We start from the raw sequence: 24,016 nt of genomic DNA, 5'->3' as shown, positions 1-24,016 counted from the left end.
TTTCCATTTTCCAGTTTTGTTCTAGGCTATGTAGTAAGACAGAGAGATCTCATTGGTATTCATATGTATTCATGTATTTTACATTTTTAAACACACATTTCTATGTTTTGGTAGACACTTTAAAAACCTATCCTCCAATCCGATTGTTTAGGTTGTTTGTCAACTCCCTAAATACGACCAAAAGATGTGTTAAATAAGCAAAATTAGCACATCTACCGGCAGCAGATGAAACATCTATGAAATATATTGAGGTATAATTTTGCTATGATGACATTTATTGGGATATGTTATGATTATTTGGGCATTTTGACCTATACCATACCAATATATTTATTATATAATACATGATCGTCGGAACCATTATATGTGGGGAGACAAGACCCACCCACTTTTTAAGACCCATGGCATAGAGACAGAGCGCAGTTATGCAAATTTGAAAACCACGCCCACTGTGGGAGGGAAACAATCCAACCGTCTCCATTGACTTTGTATTGCGAGAGGCTGCCTCCTTGTCATTTCTGGCTTATAACAAAAAACAGAATAATGCCTAAAAGCTGCTGTGTGACAATATGTACAGCTAACAAACCAAAAAACCCAAAAATAAGTTTTTATAAGATGTTGAGCTGTAAAACTCAGCATTTAAAGAGAAAAAAGTGGATCACCGACTATGTTCCTCCTACTGACGCAGTTCTATTAACAGTAGTACTATGAAAAGTTGCCTGTTTACACTTTTGTGTCTTTAAACGCTATTATTTTGGGGTCGACAGCTTATAAAAACTTATTTCTGGGTTCCCTTTCAATACGGTTCACTTCGCATTGCGTCAGTTAGCTGACGCTATGGGGGAAACTCCTGTTTACTCCGTGACTGAAGCCTATTGGTTAACGTCTGTACAAAGTACAGACCAATGACGTTTGAACCCGCGCGCGGGAGGAACGCGTCCCTATATTAGCGCGGTTCAATCGTCAGGAGCTCTTTATTTTCTCCTTCAGCGCGAACCTCTCGCTGCTCCGAAGAAAAGAAGAAGCCTTACCTCGCCGTTGACAAAAGCCCTGCAGCGGAGTCCAGGCCTAGCGTCTTCCCCTGCCGTTTTCCGGCTGAGAACCGAAGATAGCAGAGTCCAGGTCTAGCGTCTTCCCCTGCCGCTTTCCGGCCGAGAACCGAAGATAGCCTTCGCTTGCCGTGGTACGAGCCCTGTGCAGCGGACACGCCTGTCGAGGTCTCCCCTGCGGCCGCCCGGTAAGATCAATATTTTTAATATAAAGCTATAAGCTAAAAGAGCAGGCGCTGTTGTAATAGCGTCCAGCACAGCGGCTCGGGGAGCCTCTCTGCTATGAATTTCCTCCGAGCGCGTTACCGGTCTGGCACCTCCCACGCCGGGACCGCGCTTATGCTTTGGTTGTCTTATCCATGTTTCGTGCTCCCCCTGCTGTTCCTCTCTCGCCGGGATGAACACACGGCGAGCCATGAGACTAGATGGATGCATAGACAAGCACACACGGACTAACCCCCCCTGTGTTCTGTCACACCGCAACCGTTCATGCTTACAGAGTCCCTTCGCTCCTCTCAAATTCAGTGGCGAGATCTCTGGCACATATATTAATCCCCCGAGTGCATCGGGTGATACCGTCACGACGCATGGCTGTTCTGTCTGGGTTGCTGCTCCCCTCTGCCGTTCCTCTCTTGTTGAGATGAACAAGCGGGGAACCGTAGACCTGATAGATGCATACGACAAGCAAACACGGGCGGTCTGCCCCTGTCTCTGTCATAGCACAGCCACTCGTGCTCCACGCTCGCGGAGTCCCTCGCTCCTTTCCCCACAGTGGTGAGGTCTCTTAACGGCTTAGCTAGCACGCGGTATTACGGCTCGCTGCCTCTAAATGCAGCTGTCCAGTGTTCAACGATTACAGAGCTTCATGCCCCTCCCCTCTGGAGCGGCGCGATCTCATTCGTCTGCTCGATAGGGCCGATTCGCCGCTATTGGAGCACCAAGAACACTCATTATAAGAGAGCTTCATGCCCCTCCCCTCCTGGAGCGGCACGATCTCATTCGTCTGCTCGATAAGGCGGACACGCCTCTATTGGAGCGCTAAAACACTTATTATAGAGCTTTACTGGCCTGAGCCGATCTCACTTCAGATAGCTCATTTTTCGTCTGCCTGGTAATTTCTCTCTGGTTTAGACGGAATCAGAGGCAGAACGAATTTGTTTATAATATACTGAGGCCCGAATACCTCCCTTTATTCAGTCCCGTCCTATATCAGTGCGCTGAATATTGGTACATTCTTATATATATATACCCGGTTTTTCTGCCCTTTTAATAAACGGCAAAACCGCGGGCCTCACGGCAGACTTCCTCTCTGCGATGGGTTCAGTCTGACATTAAACCACCTAGACATACTGCTCTGCTCCGTGAGCCGTTCGGTCACCGTCACTACTGAGGCTTGTGCACCTGAACGGCTGAGCTCTGGTCTCCGCAGCACAGCTGCATCAACAGAGAACGAAACTGTCTGGGAGAAAAGGGGTTATGTCGCGCCTCGGCTGGACTGCCCTGTAATGTTTTCTGTGTGCTGTTTATCCAAACATACTGTGTAATACTGTCGGCTATGCGACCTCACTATAGTGGCGAACGGTATTTAATTCCTCTAAAAAGAGTAATTTCCGTGCTTACTATACTGTGTATTGACACCCACGGTTGTACGGTGTCTCTAATCACTTTATCGCCTTACTGACAAGCAATCAGTAATACGCACACACGGTCCGCTGTCCATAATTCTATCGACGCTAGCCGAAAAGACCCCGGTTTGGCCATATACTGTGTATTGACACCCCACGACTGTACGGTGTCTCTAACACCTTTCTGCCAAATTCGCTCGCAGCCCACCTCAGTTTCTCCGCTACGATGCTGATGGCGCAAACGAGCACGGTCTTACGGCTGTTATTCTCTCTTCCTAGAGGAAGGACAGCCTCAGACTTTTGCATGGCTCCAAGCGTTTGAATCGCGCCCTCTCCGGACGGCCACTCAAAGGCTTACAGCCAAGCGGTTTATGACGTTTTTCGGCCATATAGCTGATTTATATTAGCGGATCCGAAGACGCTCACACCTCCGCTCCAATACTCGGAAATATTAAGGGTAATATCAACCTCAAGTGAGCTTGCTACCCGCCACAATAAGTTTCAAAGCTTAAAGCGCGCGCACAGTCAGACGCGCGCGGCATCTCGTTTAAGACGGGCACACGTACCCCTCTAACGAGCCTCAGAAAGCTGAATATCGTGGCATTCTGTTCATAAGTCCACTTCAGTTTGACTAAGCAAAGGTCCCGCCCCGAGCTGACGGCCGGGAAGCTTGCTTAAGTTACACACGGCTGCATGAAGTGCTGTCATTACGAGCTAGCCCAGCATTTGCTGTGGGTTGAACACGCTTTACGACGGCAATCAGCCTTCGGCGCGTGGAACGCCGTTTGTCTCATATAAATCACCTTGTACTGTGAATACGGTACATTATGAGGATGATTTAGCACTGCAGCACTCTCGACCGTGTTATTGTGATAATGCGGTCGGGCAATCTACGGTGGTTTCATTATTTACCGAACCAGACTGAGATCTCGCCCCCTGAACAAGCTGACGAGTCATCTCCTTTATAAACTCATTGCATCGCTTTATAAGCTATGTTCAATCAGAGTGATACGCATCTCATGCTTAAACTACCAATATTAACCCATTACGATGGGCGTGCGGAGATGGCATCCGTGGGACACGACCTACATTACGTGCCTTATGACACATTGACACAAGCTGCTAGGACCCCTTTCACGAGGCGTCCTTATGCAAAGTCTGATCCATTCTGTCTAGTGACATTTGAAAGTCAAAACCCCCCGCGAATCGCCGGTGGAACACTTTTCTCCTCACTACAGAGGCACGGCGGCTCTCTCCCCTACCTATATCTATGTGGCCGTGATAACAGCGAACCACGCTTTTACGACCGACCATTCATTTAATTCACAAGCCTGTCATCTCTCAGATGCGGACGGCGGCGGTAACAGCGAACCATGCTTTTACGCTGGCCATTCACTTTATTCATAAGCCTGTCATTTCTCAGATGCGGACGGTGCCCGAGGCACAGCGCTCTGGAACTGTCCAAGGTCCTGTATGACACATACGTCTGACGTACATCAGACGATCAGCTGTTTATCTGCGTCACAGATCACTCACTAGAGCACCTGTCAATACAGGCTATTTATGGATCGTTGACGTTATCACCTCCCGTGACAATTATGCTCACTTGTCTTAGAGCATGGGCATGGTCTTAGAGGTTTCTCATTTGACAATTGTGACACGGCCGGCTGGTCCCCGCCGTCCACGTTGTCAGTTTACAGCTTCGACATCCCTGCTTCGCGCACTACTGAGGTTTGTTGCATTAAAGGTGCGCCCATTAGCTCACCTGTATGCACGATATGGGTTTTAATTATATGCGTCCACCGTGCGCTTAGAGAAGCTCACATGTACACGCTATAACATTTTGGTATACAATAAGATGCGCTTGGGAAAGCTCACCTGTATACACAGCTGTGTTATGCTTTGTGACACATACATTGTTGTTCATCTGTGTACGTTCACGGTGCGTTGGGTGCCCACCGTTACGTTCATCAATCATATCTGTACACATTCACGGCGCGTTTTGTGCACTGATTTATCTATACGCATTCACGGTGCACTGAAGAGTTCACCCGTGTGCGCACAATTTATTATCAGAACACATGACGGCGCGCTCGAGAATCTTGCCGGCCTGTGCATTATAACACTCTGATTCATCTATATGCATTCACGATGTATTCAAGTGTTCACCTGTGCCCGTGCAATTTATAGTCAATACACATTTACGGCGCGCTTGGAAAGCTCACCGATCTGTGCACTATAATACTACCTATATGCATCCCGATGCGCTCGAGGGTGCACCGGGGTTCACACTATTGTGGTATCTGTATAATCCCACGCTACGAACCGTTCTGCCGCATATTATAGTCAGATCGGCCGTTCGTGAGCTTCGCAGATCACTCACTACGTATGTCTGTTGCTAACAGTGGTTATTTAGATGGATCGTTGAAACCATCGCACTGGCTCACGCCCCTCTATGAGCTATGTCCTATATAGAGCCCACTCTGTGCGAGTTTGGCTTCTTCATGAACTTGGTCTACAGGGGTATCTATATCTATATTTAATATCTGCTACGCGGCCGGCTGGTCTTCGCCGTCTACGTTGTCAGATTGTACAGCTTAGACGTCCCTGCCCTACGAGCGCAGGTTCTCTCGGCTCAATCATGCACGCTCATGCGTTTTATGTGTACACCACGGTGCGCTCAGCGAGCTCACCAACGTGACTCTGAATTTACTTATCTCGCATAGCCGCGGCGCGTACCTCGCCGTCTTGTGCTATGTTATGTGCCCCCGGTGCGTTTAAAACCCCACCGTGTGCGCGTCAACAATTTATATGGTGCTTACACATTTGCTTTAAAGCTGTGAATATGCCGGGTATAGGGCCACACGCAGTGTCTCTCCGGTAAGGCACTTCAGTACGTTGTGTATGCACGGCGTGATGGGATTACGTTCCCCCATAGCGTCAGCTAACTGACGCAATGCGAAGTGAACCGTATTGAAAGGGAACGCTTAGGTTACTCACGTAACCCCGGTTCCCTGAAATAACGGGAACGAAGCATTGCGTCTCTTGCCGTGCTACAAACGTCTACGCAGCGAGTGTTATTCGGCTGCGCGCTTCAGTCGAATAATAATGAGCTCCTGACGATTGAACCGCGCTAATATAGGGACGCGTTCCTCCCGCGCGCGGGTTCAAACGTCATTGGTCTGTACTTTGTACAGACGTTAACCAATAGGCTTCAGTCACGGAGTAAACAGGAGTTTCCCCCATAGCGTCAGCTAACTGACGCAATGCTTCGTTCCCGTTATTTCAGGGAACCGGGGTTACGTGAGTAACCTAAGCGTTTTTTGGCTTGTTAGCTGTACATCCTGTCATACAGCAGCTTTTAGGCATTATGATGTTTTTTTTGTTATAAGCCAAAAATGACAAGGAGGCAGCCTCTCGCAATACAAAGTCAATGGAGACGGATGGATTGATTTCCCCCCGTTGGGCGTGGTTTTCAGGTTATGACGCGCTGCGCTCTGTCTCTATTGGACCCAATCACTTTTTCTCTAATTTGGAGCATTTCTCTGTTTACTTGTCAGAGCGCTGTCAGTCAAATTTATTCCACTAGAGGAATGCCATTATAAATGAAACTTAAGCCATGACATCCATGCTGCTGCTTCCTCAAATCCATTCCATTTGGCTCATTTAGAGTAGGGTGACCATACGTGCCATTCTTCCCGGACGCATCCCGTCCAGGATTTTGTGTTCGTCTTCCGGAAGTCGTATTCGAAAAGCAACCGTTACATTTTAAGGTAAGAATGAAACTACGATTGTATATCTTATGTTTTTAACTGAATGGCGTATGCGGTCAACAAATACGACTTCCGGAAGACGCACCGAAATCCTGGACGGGATGCGTCCGGGAAGAATGGCACGTATGGTCACCCTAATTTAGAGTCCATATAATTAAACTCCATTTCGTGTTTTCACTACTTGAGCCTGCTGCACTCCTGCGACACAACAAGGTAAACAAAGCTTTAAGACCAGGGGTCTCCAATCTTTTTGAAGGGCTACTTTTTTGATATGGTCTACTCAAAACTTTTATTGGTTTACATAATTTTACTTTGATTTTACTTGTTGGTATGTTTTTGTCATTTTTTTTATGTTTACATACATAAAAGAAGCCAAGCTAATATAAAAAGACTTTGTGCGGGAAACTTGGTGCCCCTGGGCACCTTGTTGGAGACCACTGTTTTAGGCTATAAAAGCAATTATTTAATTAAAAGGCACCACAATACAAGAAAATGGCCTCTACTCCAGAAAATGTTTTGGACCCACCCACATTTTTGCTTCCGACACCCATGATATAATATTAAAATGGCATACAAAACAGTCACTTTTCAAAAAGTACAAATATTCCAAGTGTACCAAGGACACAAAAGCGATCAGTATCTGATGTAAATCTCAAATCCGGACAGACACTCGTTCAAAAACTGCTGCCAGAAGAAGCGATACATCATCTTTGATTGTGAAATAGCATTGACTGTCGTGTGTCTCGTGAACGATCATTACGACTAATGTTCCGGTTAATGTTCATATAAAGTGATCTTATGGCTTCAATTCGCAAGGTTTGCAACGTGAGTTGTTTGTGATACTTTTATACTGTTGTTTATTGCTCAATTTATGCAATAAAAACATGTGACTATACTGTACTTTTACTGGCCCAAAAGTGGTTGGGTTTAGGGTAGGGATGGTGTTAGATTCTTCAAAATATCTTTAAAACCATAATATTTAGGAAATTTGACACAGTGTACGGCAACCAACCTTGAAACGTAACCACAGATTGTAATAAGCTGCTGGCCACTAGAGGGCGCTTATCCCTAAAACGTTACTGTATGTCGTAATAAGCTGCTTGCACAAACAAACTTTGATATTGTTATTTTTGGAGGACAGTCCAAATTTATTTATCAGGTTTCATATATAAAAGCTGACAACTAAGCTGATGTCAATTGTTTTGTTATTCTACATTTCAGTGTCTATATATTCAAAAGTTTAGGGTCACTTTTTCTTTATTTGTAATTTCCCACAATTTAAAACAAAAGCAAACTGACCAAAACTATTGAATCACCAAATTATGATTTCCTGTTGTCTGAAATAGTGCCAATTCTGTTACTGTCAAATTATGTTACCAAGGAAGAGTAACAGTGTTGACACAATGTCACAAAACTTGCATTCATACACAGAGAAACACTCACACTCTCTCTGTCTCTCACAAACACATACATGACTGTCAACTGTTACTCTACCCTGGTGTCATAGTTTGACAGTAACATAATTGATATTGACTAATAAAAAAAATAGAAAATCAGGATTTTAAGCTATAAATGACACTTTGCACAAAAATTATTTTATTGTTATGGCCTGTAATATCTTGTGATCCATGATAATAAGTAACAAATTATTAAATTATTAAAATATTACGAAATAATTAAAAATGCTTTAGAGAAGAGGTGTCTACCAAATGTATAAATGTGCATTACAGTCAAGTGACACAACATTTTTGAACACTAGTGTACATGTGGTGGAACCACACCTTTGTCACAAATACCCACAAATACAAATGAGATGGGTAAATAGAGAAAAAAAAAATATATTTTGAAGACTTTATGCCCAAAATTGGTTTGGGTTTCCTGATAATAGCAGCACATTTCTAAAATAATAAAATATCAAAAATATCTTTACAAAACGTTTGTAAATAAATGGACACATCTGCACATCTGGTTTCAACACTCAAGGAAAAATCTAGACATATTCACAATCCTGAAATGAGGATTTCCTAACTAGCTTTGTGCTTTTTCTTCACTATCTTTGGGGAACTCTACAAGGTTATGATTAAATATAAACAAAACATCTTCAAACCAGGAGAAAATGACACAACATCAATACGATATCGATGTTTTAAGACAGGAAATAATGGCATCTGTGTTTTTGACCACTGGGCTCTTATTTTAGAGCGGCTGCTCAGGTTTAACAGCAAAAAAGTACAATGTATCACATGAGGTTCACTTTACAGAATGAGTTGCCCATATATTGCACTTGTTTCAGGGCAAAAATAATTCAAACGAAAGAATATATAGGAGAAATCAAATGTAAAATGAAAAGGTGAATGGTTTATAACGAAATCATGAAAGAGAGAAAAGGCCAAATAAAGTGAACATTTCAAAACATGCATCTCATGCCTGAGCACACCATTTCCATGCAAGAAATGTGGTTTTCTGCGGCGACAACAGCCGCTGCGACCTGACAGGCATGGCAAATATTACACGCAGCAAGGATTTCTACGGCGATTCATGTTGAGAAGTTACGCTTATAAAAGTTCGATTCAACAGTAAGAAAATCATTGACATGTAAACACTGAGTGAGAGTTCAGAGAACAGAGCTAGGAAGAGATACGAAATGACGGAAGAAACCTACTTCAAAAGTTATTTACAACAGTCAGTTTGCAACTGGCGATTGATTAATCTTTCCAGTCGGAGGAAGAGGAAGCTGTTCAGCTGTTGTGAGACAGGGCGCGACACTGTCAGCTCAATATGTTAGTCGTTCCTTCACTTTATTCACCTTTAGCTTTCATTTCTTAAGTGAGCTAGAACCAAATATTCATTCTACCATGGCCCTCAGAAATGAGCTAGCCAGGCGTTGAGAGACACAGAGAGAAGGAGTAAGACATTGTGAGACAGAACGCCTATAACAGAGGTAAACCTGTCCTCAGATCCCTGTCTAACCACAATGTCCATCTTTTAGCCATCATAGTGCAAAGAGAAAAGGAACAGATAGAGCTGAGGGAACCTTCAGATCACTGAGTGATTGAGAAAGAGATACTGAGATACAGCAAGGCTCGCTCCTGGGCCCCGTTCAGATCTGAGTTTGCAGTGGTTGTCCTGGGGGTGTGTACGGAGGGGGAGCTGGGGATGGCTTGATGCCTCTGGTCCTCATGTAAGAGAGAAACTGGTCTGGGATCTCAGCCAGAACGTCTTTGGCCAGGCGGGCCATGCTGAGTATGTGGTTTCCAGTGCGGTCTATGTAGTCTCTGAATGGAACAAACTAAAGAGGAACAATTATTTTAAAATTGTTTAAACACAATATCGGAAACAACACACTGCTTATTGCTAAGTTGTTGTTACTCAACCATGGGTTGAAACAACCTAATTGTTGGGTTTTTGTTGCTCAATAGTGGGTTGAAACAACCTAGGAACTGGGTTAAAACAACCTGGGAGCACAAAAAAGCGTTTGCCAAATGCATGCATGTAAATGTACATAAACTACATCTTTTGAAACTACTATTATTCCTCATCCTAAAAATGTAACTTAACAGTGTTGGAATTTCACAGTGAAAAATTACAAAACTAAACTGAAGCAGGTCTTAGATTCATCTGTGTTCCTGTGTACATTTGCGAAGCTGAAAAGAGCAATTAGTCATAGCCATCAAACACTCAGCATGCCAATCAGCTCAAACGCTTCCGAGATCGAGAAATGATCCTAAGCGATACAGTTGCAGAGAGCCCTACACAACCGTTTAGTTAAGTAGTAAAACTGTGCTTAAAAGTGTGTATTTGCTGCCTGAAAGCAAGATCCACTGGAATGTGTGTGTGTGTGTGTGTGTGTGTGTGTGTGTGTGTGTGTGTGTGTGAGGGCATAGATAATTGGACAAGCCTCCCCAGCCACCTATGATAGCTGATCATGCACACTGCCTGTTAACATGATTCCTAACAAGCGTAGGGTGACCCGGGAAAATAATGATGACTGCCTTGCCAAGAAGAAAGGGGAAACAGAGAAAGCACATAGAAAGCAGTGCCAAAACTACTCAATATTGTACTTTATTGCATAAAGCTAGTGGGTTGAGTTGGGTTAGAATGTAAAATTTAAAAACGGAAATTTTTAAGATGTAAAATAAATCCCCAGAGTACACATGTGAAGTTTGAGCTCAAAATACCATATAGATAATTTATTATAGCATGTTGAAAATGCCAGGTGTCGTTTTTGGGTGTGTCCCTTAAAATGCAAATGCACAACTTTTCAAAGGAGTGCTGTTTATACGCAATTCATGAGAGTGGGTTAAATATTTATTTATTGACGATTATCCCTATATGAATACATTTTAAATGCATTTTAAATGTAATGTACTTTAATTGTTAACAATGAATATATTTTATATTGACATCTATTTTTGTTGCATCTATACATTTTCCCTGTACATTGGTGCTGTAAATGTGTAATTTTACCTGCACAATGTCTCTTTCAGCAAATCTTCCTCTTGAAGAGATCCTTACTTCATCTCCATCTAACTCAACCATGGCTAAGGGGGCACACATGAGAGACATATGACAACTGGCATTATCTTTATAGTTATAATTATTGTTAGTGTTGTAGTCAAGATCACATAAACTGAGACCAAGACCGGCCTTGAGTACTACACACTAGTGTACACACTAATTATCATCATCATTCCTGGTGTGAATGGGCCTCTCTAGGGTGTGCAATAACTGTCTTTTAGTTGTCTTTTTATTATTACTAAATAGATCTGCATTACTGTTAGTGCATGAGGGAATATATGCAATATTGCCATACTGCTTCCTTATTTAGCCTACAGTACACAACCCTACTCTAAGGGGTTGTACACACCAAAACTTTTAAACGCGGATAAAAACGCCTGGAGGACACCGATCGGCAGCTGTTTTTCGCTAGCCTTCTTTAGCCCAGCGCTTTGGTAGCTGTGATACTTGAGCTGTGAGCCGGTTGGTTGTTGTGATACTTGTCCCGCCCCTCCTCAACTGTGATTGGACGGATGTGTGAGAAATGACATTGATGACTGGAGCTTTTCACTCAAAGTTGAATCCCTTTCAACTTTCGACGCTCAGCGCCAAGCGCGGAAAAAAGTGTGAAAAAAAACACAGAATTCCATTGGTATCAATTGAGAACATGTGCCGGCCGGGGGCGTAAAAGCTTTGGTGTGCAAGCCCCCTAAGCTCATGTCCACACTATTATAACAACCAAACAAAAATATCACATCAAAATATGAAAGTTCTAAAATAATAAACAAGAAATATGAAAAAGCTGGCAAGTTAAAAAAATAACAAGTCAACATACCATCAAACTCAGCTGGTCCGACTCCAACAATAATAATTGACATGGGAAGACATGCAGCCTTGAGGAAAACAAACAGCGCAGTTAAACAACTTTTACTTTTATGTACACACAGTCTGTAAAAGTGAAAGCTGATGACATAATTGTGATTATATATTATACAATTCATACAATACAGTTCCTACAAATAAAAATAAGGGGAAAGGTTTATTGGCTGATGTAAGCTGGATAGTTGATATATAAAATGTAGGTTTTTGCACTAAAAGTAACCTGGCACAACTGTTTAGCTCCTAAGTGTAGACTGTAAAATCATTTATGAAGAATGCAGTGTATTAGACACTCACATTAACAATGGATTCCTTTGTCTGGGCCATATCTGATATCACTCCATCTGTGATGATGAGCAAGATGAAGTACTGTGATCCGTCCTTTACTGACGCAGCGTATCTGCAGAACAGAGCACATTGGTGCGTTCATTAAACACTTCATTAATGCACCTAGATTGTAAAATAATTGTATTGCACTGTAGTTCTGGCTATACAACTATTTCCAATGGCTTATGAGACATTAATAACTTTAGGGATAAAAGCAAATACATCCTGCACAGTCTGACTGTGGTCAAAATAAACTTTTCTTCGTGTAAAAGAAAATTTTAAGTTTTTTTAATCCATATTAAGCAATACTATGGCATGCTGCAATACAGTATATGGACTTGGGATGCACCGAATCCAGGATTCGGACGAATACTGGGCTTTTTTACAGTTAAAATCATACAAAATGAAAAATACACTGCTGTGGATGTTGTTTACTTCATTAATGTGTTTTACTGTGTTAAGGAATAAGGATTCGAGTAGAATTCGGTAATTCGGCCGAATCTTAAACAGTGGATTTGGTATTCGGATAAACCCAAAAAATCTGGATTCGGTGCATCCCTAATATGGACATAACCTTTCTATTGTATAAAAATAGATATGGTATAGATATACATATATATATATACATACTGATATTTCTGTTATCCCATAAGTGTTTTTACCGTATGTAAAGTGTACACATATATACAGTACTGTGCACTTAGGCCACCATGCCAGAATTAGATTTGTTGTTTTTGAAATGTTATAGTGATCATATATAATTGTTTCTCAGTCTCTTTAATAGAATACAACCAGATAATACAGGAAATGTGTATATAGTATTAAAAACTGTATAAAAATGTAAACTGATGTGTCAAGTTTTTGGCTAAACTCCCCTTACACTTGAACTCTTAAACCTAAATAAAATTAAATCCTAATTTCTAATTTTAAAGAAATAAGTCGTTTTACTTCATTCTGTTCAAAAACAATCAAGTTTCGTGCCAAGAGAGATCACACTAAACACAGACAATGCCTAAAGAAGACATTTAGTCCTGAAAATATATATTTTTTGTACATATTTCCTGTATTTTCTGTTTGTAATAAAATTGATTGAAAAATAAGTCTGGTGGTGGTGGCCTAAGACTTTTGCATAGTACTGTTTATTTTAATGTCTGAATGGGAATTGAAAAACAAAACAATATATATAAGAAACAATTTTTTTGGCAAAGATACAGCCACAGTTGATCAAGTTCAGTACTTTCCATAAATTTGTGGTTAATTGTAGTATAATGTTTTTTATTTACAGCAAAAAAATATCACTTAGCTTAACAAGTTAAAATATTTGTTGTAAATGTTGAACTTGCAGTAAACAACATAACTGCTATCAATGTATGCATCTTATGTACGTAAACTTCTGCTTTTATCTACAGTAGCTTGGAGATAAATTGTCTCCATTAAGCTACATCTCTTTATCTTTATCTGTTCTTTAAAGTTGAGTTTTAAAGCAATTATTTTTCACTTTCCCCAGTTCCCCTAGCAAAACAACAAAATGTTCAAAGCTGAGAAAAACAGCTCGGTTTAAAAATGTTAGCTTTGAAAGAGCAATATTAAAGCAGTTTATTATTAAACCGCGTGGGTGCAACCTACGGCAAATACACACAGAGAGATTAGAGCGGTGCAATGTGACAGCTCTGACTTATGCACTGATGAGTGGACACCACACTGAATGTGTGTGTGTGTTTGTGTGTATGTTGTGTGTGTGTGTGTGTGTGTGTGTGTGTGTGTGTGTGTGTGTGTGTGTGTGTGTTTGTGTGTGTGTGTGTGTGTGTGTATGTGTATGTTGTGTGTGTGTGTGTTGAACAGTGGGGTGATAATGACTTGATGGAATGTCCTTTACTTCACATCCCCAGAAAATCCATGAAATAGATGTATAATTAGATACACAGTGTGAGAAAATGTCGGTCCAATGCCTGTGGATCACTTTAAACCATTAATTAGTGTGGATTTCACATGGGATTCGTGAATATACAGAGGTCCGAAGTGCAATAACAAAACATAATGAGTTTTAGAAACATGTTCAAGTGTAAAACAACAGATATTTGTTGTTGTGGAAAATAAGGGCCAGTTTACTAATATCATAACATCTGCAACAATATGACCATGTAAGCCAACAAATACCCCAAAAAAGGCCCACCATAAATCAATAAATCTGAAATGGGTAAAAAAATTCAAAGAAAGTTTCAAAGAATTGAAATGGTCTAAATACAATGTTAGCGCTTGGTTACAGATTTTTCAGAAAATTGTATTAAAATTCTTCTATCCAGACAGGTCTAATATAAATTTTGAAATCGATCTCTCTAATTGGTGATTTTTTTGCCAGGATTGGTGTTCGTATATGGATCAAGCTTGGCACCAGCAATGCCAGGGTCATGGGTTTAATTCCCAAGAGATAAACATTTCGATAAAAATTTTATTTACTCCAGCTCCGATTCTCGCAAACCCCCAGAATGTTTTAGATGTCCACTTATATAAAACACTTTTAACTCATTAGCTTGTTAAAGTATATTAGTTAGAGAAACATTATGTGTGTTCAACTTTATGAGGTGCCCTTAAGAACTGACAGGCGGATGACAACAAATTACCCCGAGAGTGATTTCGAGAAATCATACGGAGAAGTTCGCTTTCGAAACGCTCTTGCGGTACTTTGATGTCATACATCTGTCAGTGAAATGCATGAAGTCGAACACAACTATTTCAAACAGTCTTGGAGGGTGTGTTGAATCAGGTGTTTTTATAAGGACACATCTTAAAAATTCTGAGTTGGGGTATGTGAGGACTGGAGTTGGGAAACATTGCTATAAGTCTATTTGGATGTGGTGAGAAGAGGTTTTTGTATTTGTCAATAAATTATTTTGAATAAATATATAATCTTCTGTAATAAAAAGTACTTGTGGGTTTGTTTTTTATTATGCCTTTTTGGAGCTTGCAATCAGGATCACCACCACCATCATCATCATCTTTCATTCTGACATGACAGTCATACATGTTCAAAATGACATCAAAACAAACAAAATTTCCCTTTTGAGTGAATGTCTTACTACTTTAAAATCACTAAAGTATTACTTCCAAATGTTTATTTTTCGCTTTCTGCCCCTCTGTTCATTTTGACAGGCTTTATCTATTGATTCTATCTGGGATGTGACATCTTTTACAATACACCTTGGCCAATTACAGTAACCTAACCTTTAAGTTGGCCCATTCCAATCAAAAGGTTTCCTTTTGAGCTTTTCTATTCAAAGTACTACATCCTCTCATACGTCGTTTTAATGGAGGTCAACTGAACACTCACTGGTGAGCTTACACGTGTAATGTTGTAAAGCATAACCTCTCAGATTCGTTTTATACTGAGCTGTCTGTCATCCATGCCTATGGGATACCGTGACATTCAAAGTTCATTTTCAGGGTATGACACTGATCTAATTTTCATGCCATTGTGCCACACTTGTGATGGACCGTTAACATTCTCCTCTTATCACACCAGCAGGGGTTATGAAGTATTCCTGTCCATCAACTGATATGGCTTCAATTCTCAAGAGAATAATTATATACAAAATTAATATTAAATATGCATCACTTAATATGCTGTAAGTAAGTTGCTTTGCAAAAGTGAAGTGTAAAATGTATAAAATGCCAAAAATATACATTTTTTGGGGTCAAATCTAACATCTTGGATAGTTATATCCTGGTTCATCAGCTCATTTCATATTCATAATCTAATATGAAATGCTTACAAGCAATAAGGTTTGACCATTAAATCAGAGAATGCACATGGAGCTTTATGTACTGTGTGTTTTGGAAAAAATGGTTAAAGGGCACATATCATGCTCATCTTACAAGATGTAATATAAGTCTCAGGTGTGCCCAGAATGTTTTTGTGAAGTTTCAGCTCACAATACCCCACAGATTATTTGTGATAACATGTCCAAAATGCCCCTATTTGGGTCAAATGTGCTGTTTTCGTGTCTGTACCTTTAAATACAAATGAGCTACTGCCCTCACTGCCTTAGCAAGAGACAGAAGCACTTTTGGTTAAAAATAGATCTGATTCCTGTGAATACACTCTAAGACAGTAGTATTTTTAGCTGCTTTTTCATTGTAGGGTTGTTGTGTTCACACACTGCCAACAGACATTTATGTCCAAAAGTGTCCTTTAATGTTGGTTGGTTAGTGCAGTGGACATAACCAATTATAGTGTATATAACAACATGGGCATTCATATTATTATGAATAGAGGACAATGCAACGCTCAATATGGTCGTTCTGGTGACAGAAGTCCCGCTTTCCAATTAAAAGAACCAATCATCAATCAATAAAGACTGACATATTTTTGGGGAATGGGCTCTATACAGAGTAATGTGAGGCACAATCTGGTACAACTGCATCGTACCAGCATAGGCTCAGGGGCGCATAGGCCCAGAAATTTGTGCATACACAGACATCAAACGAAATATTATAGAGCGTTCAGTTTTTTCAATGGCACTTGCATTTCTCACAATCTGAATACCCCTGCAGTGCTTTCATGCAAAAACCTCCAAAATAAAAGTGCTGACTAACTTTCATATCAAATAATATTCAATCGGAATAATTACATATTGGTATCATATTTACATCTGAAACAGCATGTTTTATTTATTTAAGTTTTAATTAATTACTTTTTTAATTGTGTCATTATGCATTTTGCACAACAACTGCATTTTCCTATAAAATGAATGTAATTTTAAATCCATTAAGTATATAAACAACGAAAATGACATAAGCTATAGCCACGTGATTGATTTTAATTTTCAACAATGATTTAAAAAAAAATGTAGATAAAATTATTAGAGGAACGCATTATTGCATCAAATTTTACCTCATATGTGAGCGTGGGTGATTCGCCCCCGTGAACTCTGGCGAACTTTGGCGTTGTACCAAGATGAATCAAGAAATCTACTAATATAACGTCGAGTCACATTTTAAAGCATAATTTTTTTACACAGAGGAGGTTAACTGCACGTTACCATACTGTGGTTTGGAAATGTTGTGAGCATTTCTTACACGTTTAATTCCTCAGATAGCAAAACGCAAAGCAAAGAGCTCGTGAGCGCGCTCAGATGCAGATGACGTCTGCGACTGCACTGACTGCAGCACCTACCGCCATAATAAAGTAATGTAACACGATCAAAACACTATCAAAACGGCGAAAATCTCTGAGAAGTGTCAAGGATGCAGCACAGAATTGATAATATTGTGCATATTAAACAGATTAAAAGTCAAATAACAGATTAATGGACGCTTCTTTGAATTTGAAGTTGCATGCAAAATCCATTTGGCTCAAAAAACCAACGGGGCACGTGCCCCCTCAGTTTGAATGGGCATGACGCCTCTGCATAGGCTACAAACAGGGTTCTAAATTAACACCCGCCAACCCGCCAAATGCGGGTTAAAATTCATTTTGGCGGGTGTTAATAAAAACTTACTAGCCAGTTTGGCCGGTGATGCATGAGGCATTGCATGCAAGATACATAAAGCTTCGTTCTCGGTCATTTATCCCTCTGGCAGGACATTTCCCATGAACACTGTGCCATAATACGTGATGATGTTTATACGCCAATTGGCTGCGCGCAGTTTGCAGCGAAACCAGCGCGAGAAACCATGGAGAACGAACGGGCAGAGCAGGGAGGATAGACTAAAAGACAGCGGTGTCGCCACACCCCTTTACTGGGGCATGTGATCCAGTGTAAATCTTTTGTGCCCATGTGTAAATCTCAAGTTTAAATTTTAGCAGTTAACTAGTGTATTCCTTAACAAAGAAAATAGCGGCAAAAACAGATCTATATGCAATGTAGTTAACCAATTTACGCTTGTAAAGCGACGAAGCAGTCGCACGGCCGTGTGCATGCATGTATCCATGTCCACGCGCGTCTTTGCGTTCCTCCGCGCGCGCAACTGCATCCAAAAGGGGACGCCACGCGAATGAGTAATTATGAAAACATGACGAGAAGTAAGTTTCTAAATCATAATGCTAATCTTATTTTTACTCGATCATTATTGGCTTCTGTAGATGGACATCAGAAATGTTTTTTTGCAAAGCAGGGAAAGGGAAGCAGAAAGGAAAGATGATGAGATTAAGGGAGGTAAGACAAACTACATCCTCACTCTGTCAGGTCTCAAACATTAGAGGAAAAATCTCAGGAAAACCTTTTGTCAAGTCTATAGGATTGCATTGTTGCTGAGAAAATCCACAGATGTATGTGTTATACTGTTCTTTATTTGCAGATATGAAATTAATATTTAGTTTACTAATATTTAACTCTAGGACACATAACTTACATAACAGTTAGCAGTAACTGTGACTGAGATTATATAGTATAGCAGTCATAAAATGACTGGTTTCTTAAAATGTTATTGTAAAAATAAGTTATTATTCATTGCTATCATTGTATAATGTAGAAAATATTTCTCTGCTGTCATTATTACCAAACATTTTCTGCCATGTATGCCTCCAAACATGTTAATAATGTTAGGTATGATGAAGATTATACTTAAATATTTTTAAATACATATTAATCTTTCACAGTAACTGTTGCACTGTAGAATAGTGGGTTAAGCAAAGGACATTGTATACTTGCACACAGCAGGCTTTCAAAAAAAGTCAGCAAAAAATGGGGGGCATGTGCCCCAGTAAAGCTTTATGTCTATCGACAGAGAAATGAAGAAATCTTTCGTTTCATCACAAAAATGTTGTCATGTTTTGTCAGGATTGTCTCATGCACGCGAAAGAAAAAAAACAAATCATTGTTGCATTCAGTGGCACTCATAATTTCTCTTATTTTCACCGGAAAAAATTTGGCTAGTGGAAATGCTGATTGGCTGGTAACTTTAGAAAGTTACCAGCCACTTTGGCTTGTGGTCAAAAAAGTTAATTTAGAACCCTGGCTACAAACCAGTTAATTCCTAGGGTTTCTCATACTGCATATAATTTATAATGGTGATAGCCTTGTATCACACAACTTAAATTGTGTGAATTTATTATTAAATTAATAGAAAACGCTTCCCTGCCAATGACGAGTTTTTCCGCCAATCTGTAATATCACTATTATGCACCAGGTGGGGCTCTTACCCAACTTATAAAACTCAGAAGTATCACCCTAGGGCAAACAGCTCAAACTCCATGTATGCTGTGATCATTGCAGTTAAAAATGCAATTATCTCAGCTTTTTGCTTAAAATTTTGTATTTTTTAACTCTTTCACCGCCAGCGTTTTTTAAAAAAGTTGCCAGCCAGCGCCAGCGTTTTTCATGATTTTCAACAAAGTTTAATGCCTTCCAGAAAATGTTCTTCTTTAAATATATAAACATAGAATATACCAAATGAAAGAACAGACCCTCTGCTTTCAAACAAAAAATAAACGTTTCATCCTACCTTTAGTGGTTCTTTTGTAATCAGCTTTTGAATATGGGTAGGTTTCTGCAAAAACACCACATTTTGAGCAAAAAACAGAGATAATTCCATTTTTGTGACGGACTTTTCATAGAGATCCCATTCAGAGCGATCTTTAAAACATACAAGGACATGCAGCCGCTAGCCATAGGGCAATACTTCCGGGTTTAAAAAGTTGTGGAAGGGTGAATAATAGCAGTATTGCGGAAAGACGGAATCTCGTCATTGGCGGGGAAGCGTTTTCTCTTAATTGACAAGATATCTCGTCAATGGCGGTGAAAGAGTTAAGAAACCTGCCCATTTTGAAAGGTAAAAAAAGAGAACATACGAAGATAGGATGAAACTTTTTTGTTTGTTTGAAAGCAGAGGGTCTGTTCTTTCATTTGATATATTGTTTGTTTATATATTTAAAGAAGAACATTTTCTGTAAGGCATTAAACTTTTGTGAAAATCATGAGAAATGCTGCCGCTGGCTGGCAACGCTGGCGGGGAAAGAGTTAACACATAAATACATTATTTTTCTGCACTTTAAGTTGTTACTGAAGATCATTTATTTATGTCTATTGAAGTTCACAGACAGCATTTAAAAGTGCAGTCAACATGTTTACATATAATAAGTTTATTACAGTGACTTTAAATTCTGTAAATACTGAGTGTGGTAAAGCCAGATTTGTTTATTGTATTTTTGCACTTTAGTTTATGTGATTACTAACTTTCATATTAATGTTTCTTTGACACTGCCTTATGTTGTTATGATAAGTATTGCATGTTTACAAGTCTGGAAGTTCAACAAATCATTCACTATACAAGTGTGACAGAAGTAGTTAAATAAGAATTTCATTCATATCAATCCAGGCATCTTTTATTTCCATTAAATAACATGTAAGTCTTGCCTTATGTTTAATATGTTGGTCATACGTAAGGAATAATTGACGACGGGCCATTGAATTATTTTCAAATAATTCAAAGGACCGGAGTCAATTATTCCTTTTATACCACGGTTACCACAAACATTGCTCTGATGCCTATTTTTAAGACATTTGACAAGTTAGGTGTGCGGTTATCAGAAATTAATGCATACCCACGGAAAATTTCTCAGCCAATCAGAATACAGCATTCAGCAGACCCGTGGTATAATATATAATAATGATCATTCTTATTATTCAGCCCTCAGGTGTGTATGTGCAGTAGCTAAAACGACTTTGAAGAAAGGTGTTTATATAACAGTTTGAGCTTAAGACACAAAAGTTGTAGTACAGTTACAACATATGTTGTTGATTGTGATTTTAGCAAGTGATTTTAGAGATTTCTGTCTTTACCCATTCAACTAGATAGGACTTTAGTCGTGTATGACTGAAATAACTCCCCTGGAGGTGTTGCAACATAACTCTTAATCAATAAAAGTTTTTTGGTTTATTACAGCAAAATAAAAAAAGAAAGCATTAGAAGTTAAAATCACTCAACTGTGCTTCATACTACTGTATCAGATTTTATATATATGTAAAATATAATACTTTACCTGGCAACATGGTTGATGACAGGTGAGAAGTTGGTGGGACCGTAGAGCTGGACAGATTTAAGACTCTGGTAATACGCCTCCATTACTCCATCAATGCCATTGCAATATGGATTCTGGGGGTTTCCATTCTGGAGCACAGAAATAAAACAAAGTATTAACTAACATGAAAGAGACAGTACCATAAAATAAACATTTGAACTGCATTTACATAATCTCCTGTGCGCTCTCCGTTCATAATTGCATTAAATGCATGTGCATTTATTTTCTAGAGGCATTATAGTGGGAAAAGAACATTCAGCGACATTGATATCTTACACATATGATCCTTATGTGAGGCTCTCAAAGCAGAACACGTTCGATGTTTGTGTTTTTGCTTACCAGGGCAAACTCATGTGATACTCTCCCATCAGGAGGCAGTTTAGCTCCGAAGCCCAGTGCAGGGAACATCTTGTCGCTGTCGTAGTCCTGTATGATCTCCCCCACAGCTTTGAGCGCCATAGCGTAGGCGTTGAGCTGATATGGACTCATGTAATGGAGAGAGGTGGGCTGGGCTGGGTTGCCTGGGAACCATGTGAAAGAAAATGTGTACTTTAATTTCAACTTAACCATCTGACTAGAAGAAAACTTGGTTCATATATTTCACAAATAATGGCAGTCAGAGTTAAAATACATAATAATTCTTGCCCTATGATGGTTATAGATTTTTTTAAAATATTTTTGTATTTAGTGTGAGCTTCCTTTACACTTGAGCAATCAGGAACCTACAAGCTGTCTTTAACTGTAAAATGAAATAAAAGCCTAATTTCAAATTCTCATAACGACCAAAGATGTCCTTAGTACCAAGTGAGGTAACACTAAATACTGAATTTAAAAAATATATATTTTTTGTATATATTTGCTGTATTTTTTTATTTGTATCTTAAAGGGCACATGGCATGAAAATTTACATAGGTTCCGCGTCCGTTTTCATTTATACTTTTGCTTGGCAAGTTAACCCACAAACGAAAAAAAAAACAGCAACTTGTTGTGTATGATTTGAGAAGACCAGCAATGATGGAAGTAAATAAACAGCGAATTTTGTTGCAGTTTGAGTTAAATCACTCCTCAACTTGGCCATTCTTTGTTTTCACCGTCGCAAACGGAAATACATAAGTTTTGTTTTACCTGACAGGATGGGTTCTGGTGGACCAATCACAGAAACAGAACTGACGCGCTGTAAATTTTTTTGCGAGGTGCACGTCAGGCTACGCAGATCTACGCACAGGCTACGGATAGCCTACGTCGTATCTACAGCGTAGAACTTACGACTATAAATCGAGCTTTAGAGCAATTAAGCCCCGCCCATTAGAGTAGAGAGTAGAGCCACCGTACCGTGCCATTGTTTTTCATCGAGAGACATTGAGGGAAGCATAACATTTGCTCCGTGTTTACTGGATAAAACGTTGAGGAACAAGCTACAGGTTGACCCTGGAATTGCAGAGAGACTACATTTAAAAAGTTGGATTGAATTAATATTGGATTGAGCAGAAACGCAAACTTATGTGAGTAAAACACTGTAGTAATATCAATGGCTGGCGGTGACTTCTACTCCGAGAGTCCAAATATGTTTTCGGAGTGAAGTGTGTTGCACGCGAGTCCAAAATATGTGTTTGTTGTGTCATGTTGCACACGCCTGGAAAGGTGATAAAATACACGTGTGTGTTTTACACGCATTGAAAGGGTTTATGATAAAATAGACGCTCACGTTAACAGAATACTCGCAAGACACTCATTTAACAGTAAACTCTCATTACACATGAGATTGAGTATTAAAAGCTTGTTTGACTACGAAAAACTGTTATCCAATCATAGCAGTTGGGGTTTACTTCCAAGTCGTCAATGCAGCCCGCCCATCAAAGCTGATTACTTATGGCTTTTGATGTAAAAAAACACGCAAACGTCATAAGTAGACCTCAGACAACAGTATAAAACAATAGAATACGACTTGAGTCATGTGCCCTTTTAGTCATGTGCCCTATTAAAACTTTGCTAAAACAATGCTGGTGGTGGTCTAACTGTACGTTCACTCCGCCACCGGCAAGGGCTGCAAAGTGGCAGGAAGTCATTCATTTTCAATGAGAGCCGGCGGCAAGCTCTGGTGAGTAGCAGTGTGGCGCGTCTTGGGCGGTGTGAGCATTGAGGAAAGTTGAAATCAGCTCAACTTTATACTAATGAACTACGACCTGGTTCAGCGGCAACCAATCGGAAGGCGGAAACATTTGTCGGAAATCAATTGGAAGGCGGAAAACGTTCGGCAGCAACTAATCGGAAGGCGGAAACCCATAGAAGTCTTCAGACTGAGAGGATTCCAGAGAATGCAGCTATTCAGCCTTCATCAGGTATGTTCCTCGAGTATCATGATATAATAAATCCAGAGGCACAAATAATGAAATATAGCAATATAAAAAACTAGATTTGATAAGGATGGCTCTGCAATTCAGATGGGTTTTGTGGCATTCCCTTTATATGAGCAAATGAATGTATAAGGCAGGCCTCTCAATAAAATCACACAGATCAGAGCTCTTTATCACATTAAACCACACTCATTACGATGGAGGGTGGCTATTACTGGTCCCTTTTCATGCCCCATTTGCATATATTTCAATAATTCCCAACGGCTTTCTGGTGGCGGCGGCACTTACCATTAGAAGCTGTGAAATCAATCGCCACCGTGAAATTAATCTGAGTCCTGCACAACAAAGACACAGAAAAGATAATGGTTATTTTAGTCATACCTCAATCTTCTGGACATAAAAAGACGATTGTGGCACATTAAAAGTAAACTCATTAAAAGTGCTCATGGTACTAAACGCAGGCTCTTTATAAAAGTGTCGGAGAACGAATAAA

At 39.9% G+C, this 24,016-nt stretch overlaps 1 protein-coding gene across 1 annotated transcript in view; it reads right to left on the bottom strand.

Annotated features, from left to right (window-relative positions):
* Nucleotides 1-8,020: 8,020 nt before the first annotated feature.
* LOC135760685 (copine-8) overlaps nt 8,021-24,016 on the bottom strand; it is a 133,763-nt gene continuing 117,767 nt past the window's right edge. Inside the window, exons 14-20 of the mRNA XM_065274782.1 lie at nt 23,812-23,858; nt 21,509-21,690; nt 21,131-21,258; nt 12,121-12,223; nt 11,780-11,837; nt 10,915-10,988; nt 8,021-9,736 (exon numbers count right to left, since the gene is read on the bottom strand). Coding sequence (XP_065130854.1) covers nt 9,548-9,736; nt 10,915-10,988; nt 11,780-11,837; nt 12,121-12,223; nt 21,131-21,258; nt 21,509-21,690; nt 23,812-23,858 — 781 coding nt within the window. The 3' untranslated portion in view covers nt 8,021-9,547. The remainder of the gene's footprint in view (nt 9,737-10,914; nt 10,989-11,779; nt 11,838-12,120; nt 12,224-21,130; nt 21,259-21,508; nt 21,691-23,811; nt 23,859-24,016) is intronic.

The sequence above is a fragment of the Paramisgurnus dabryanus genome, chromosome 1, assembly GCF_030506205.2.
Source record: "Paramisgurnus dabryanus chromosome 1, PD_genome_1.1, whole genome shotgun sequence".
Taxonomy (NCBI): domain Eukaryota; kingdom Metazoa; phylum Chordata; class Actinopteri; order Cypriniformes; family Cobitidae; genus Paramisgurnus; species Paramisgurnus dabryanus.
Note: the sequence above shows the minus strand (reverse complement) of the source record. Positions and strands in the feature narration are given on the sequence as shown.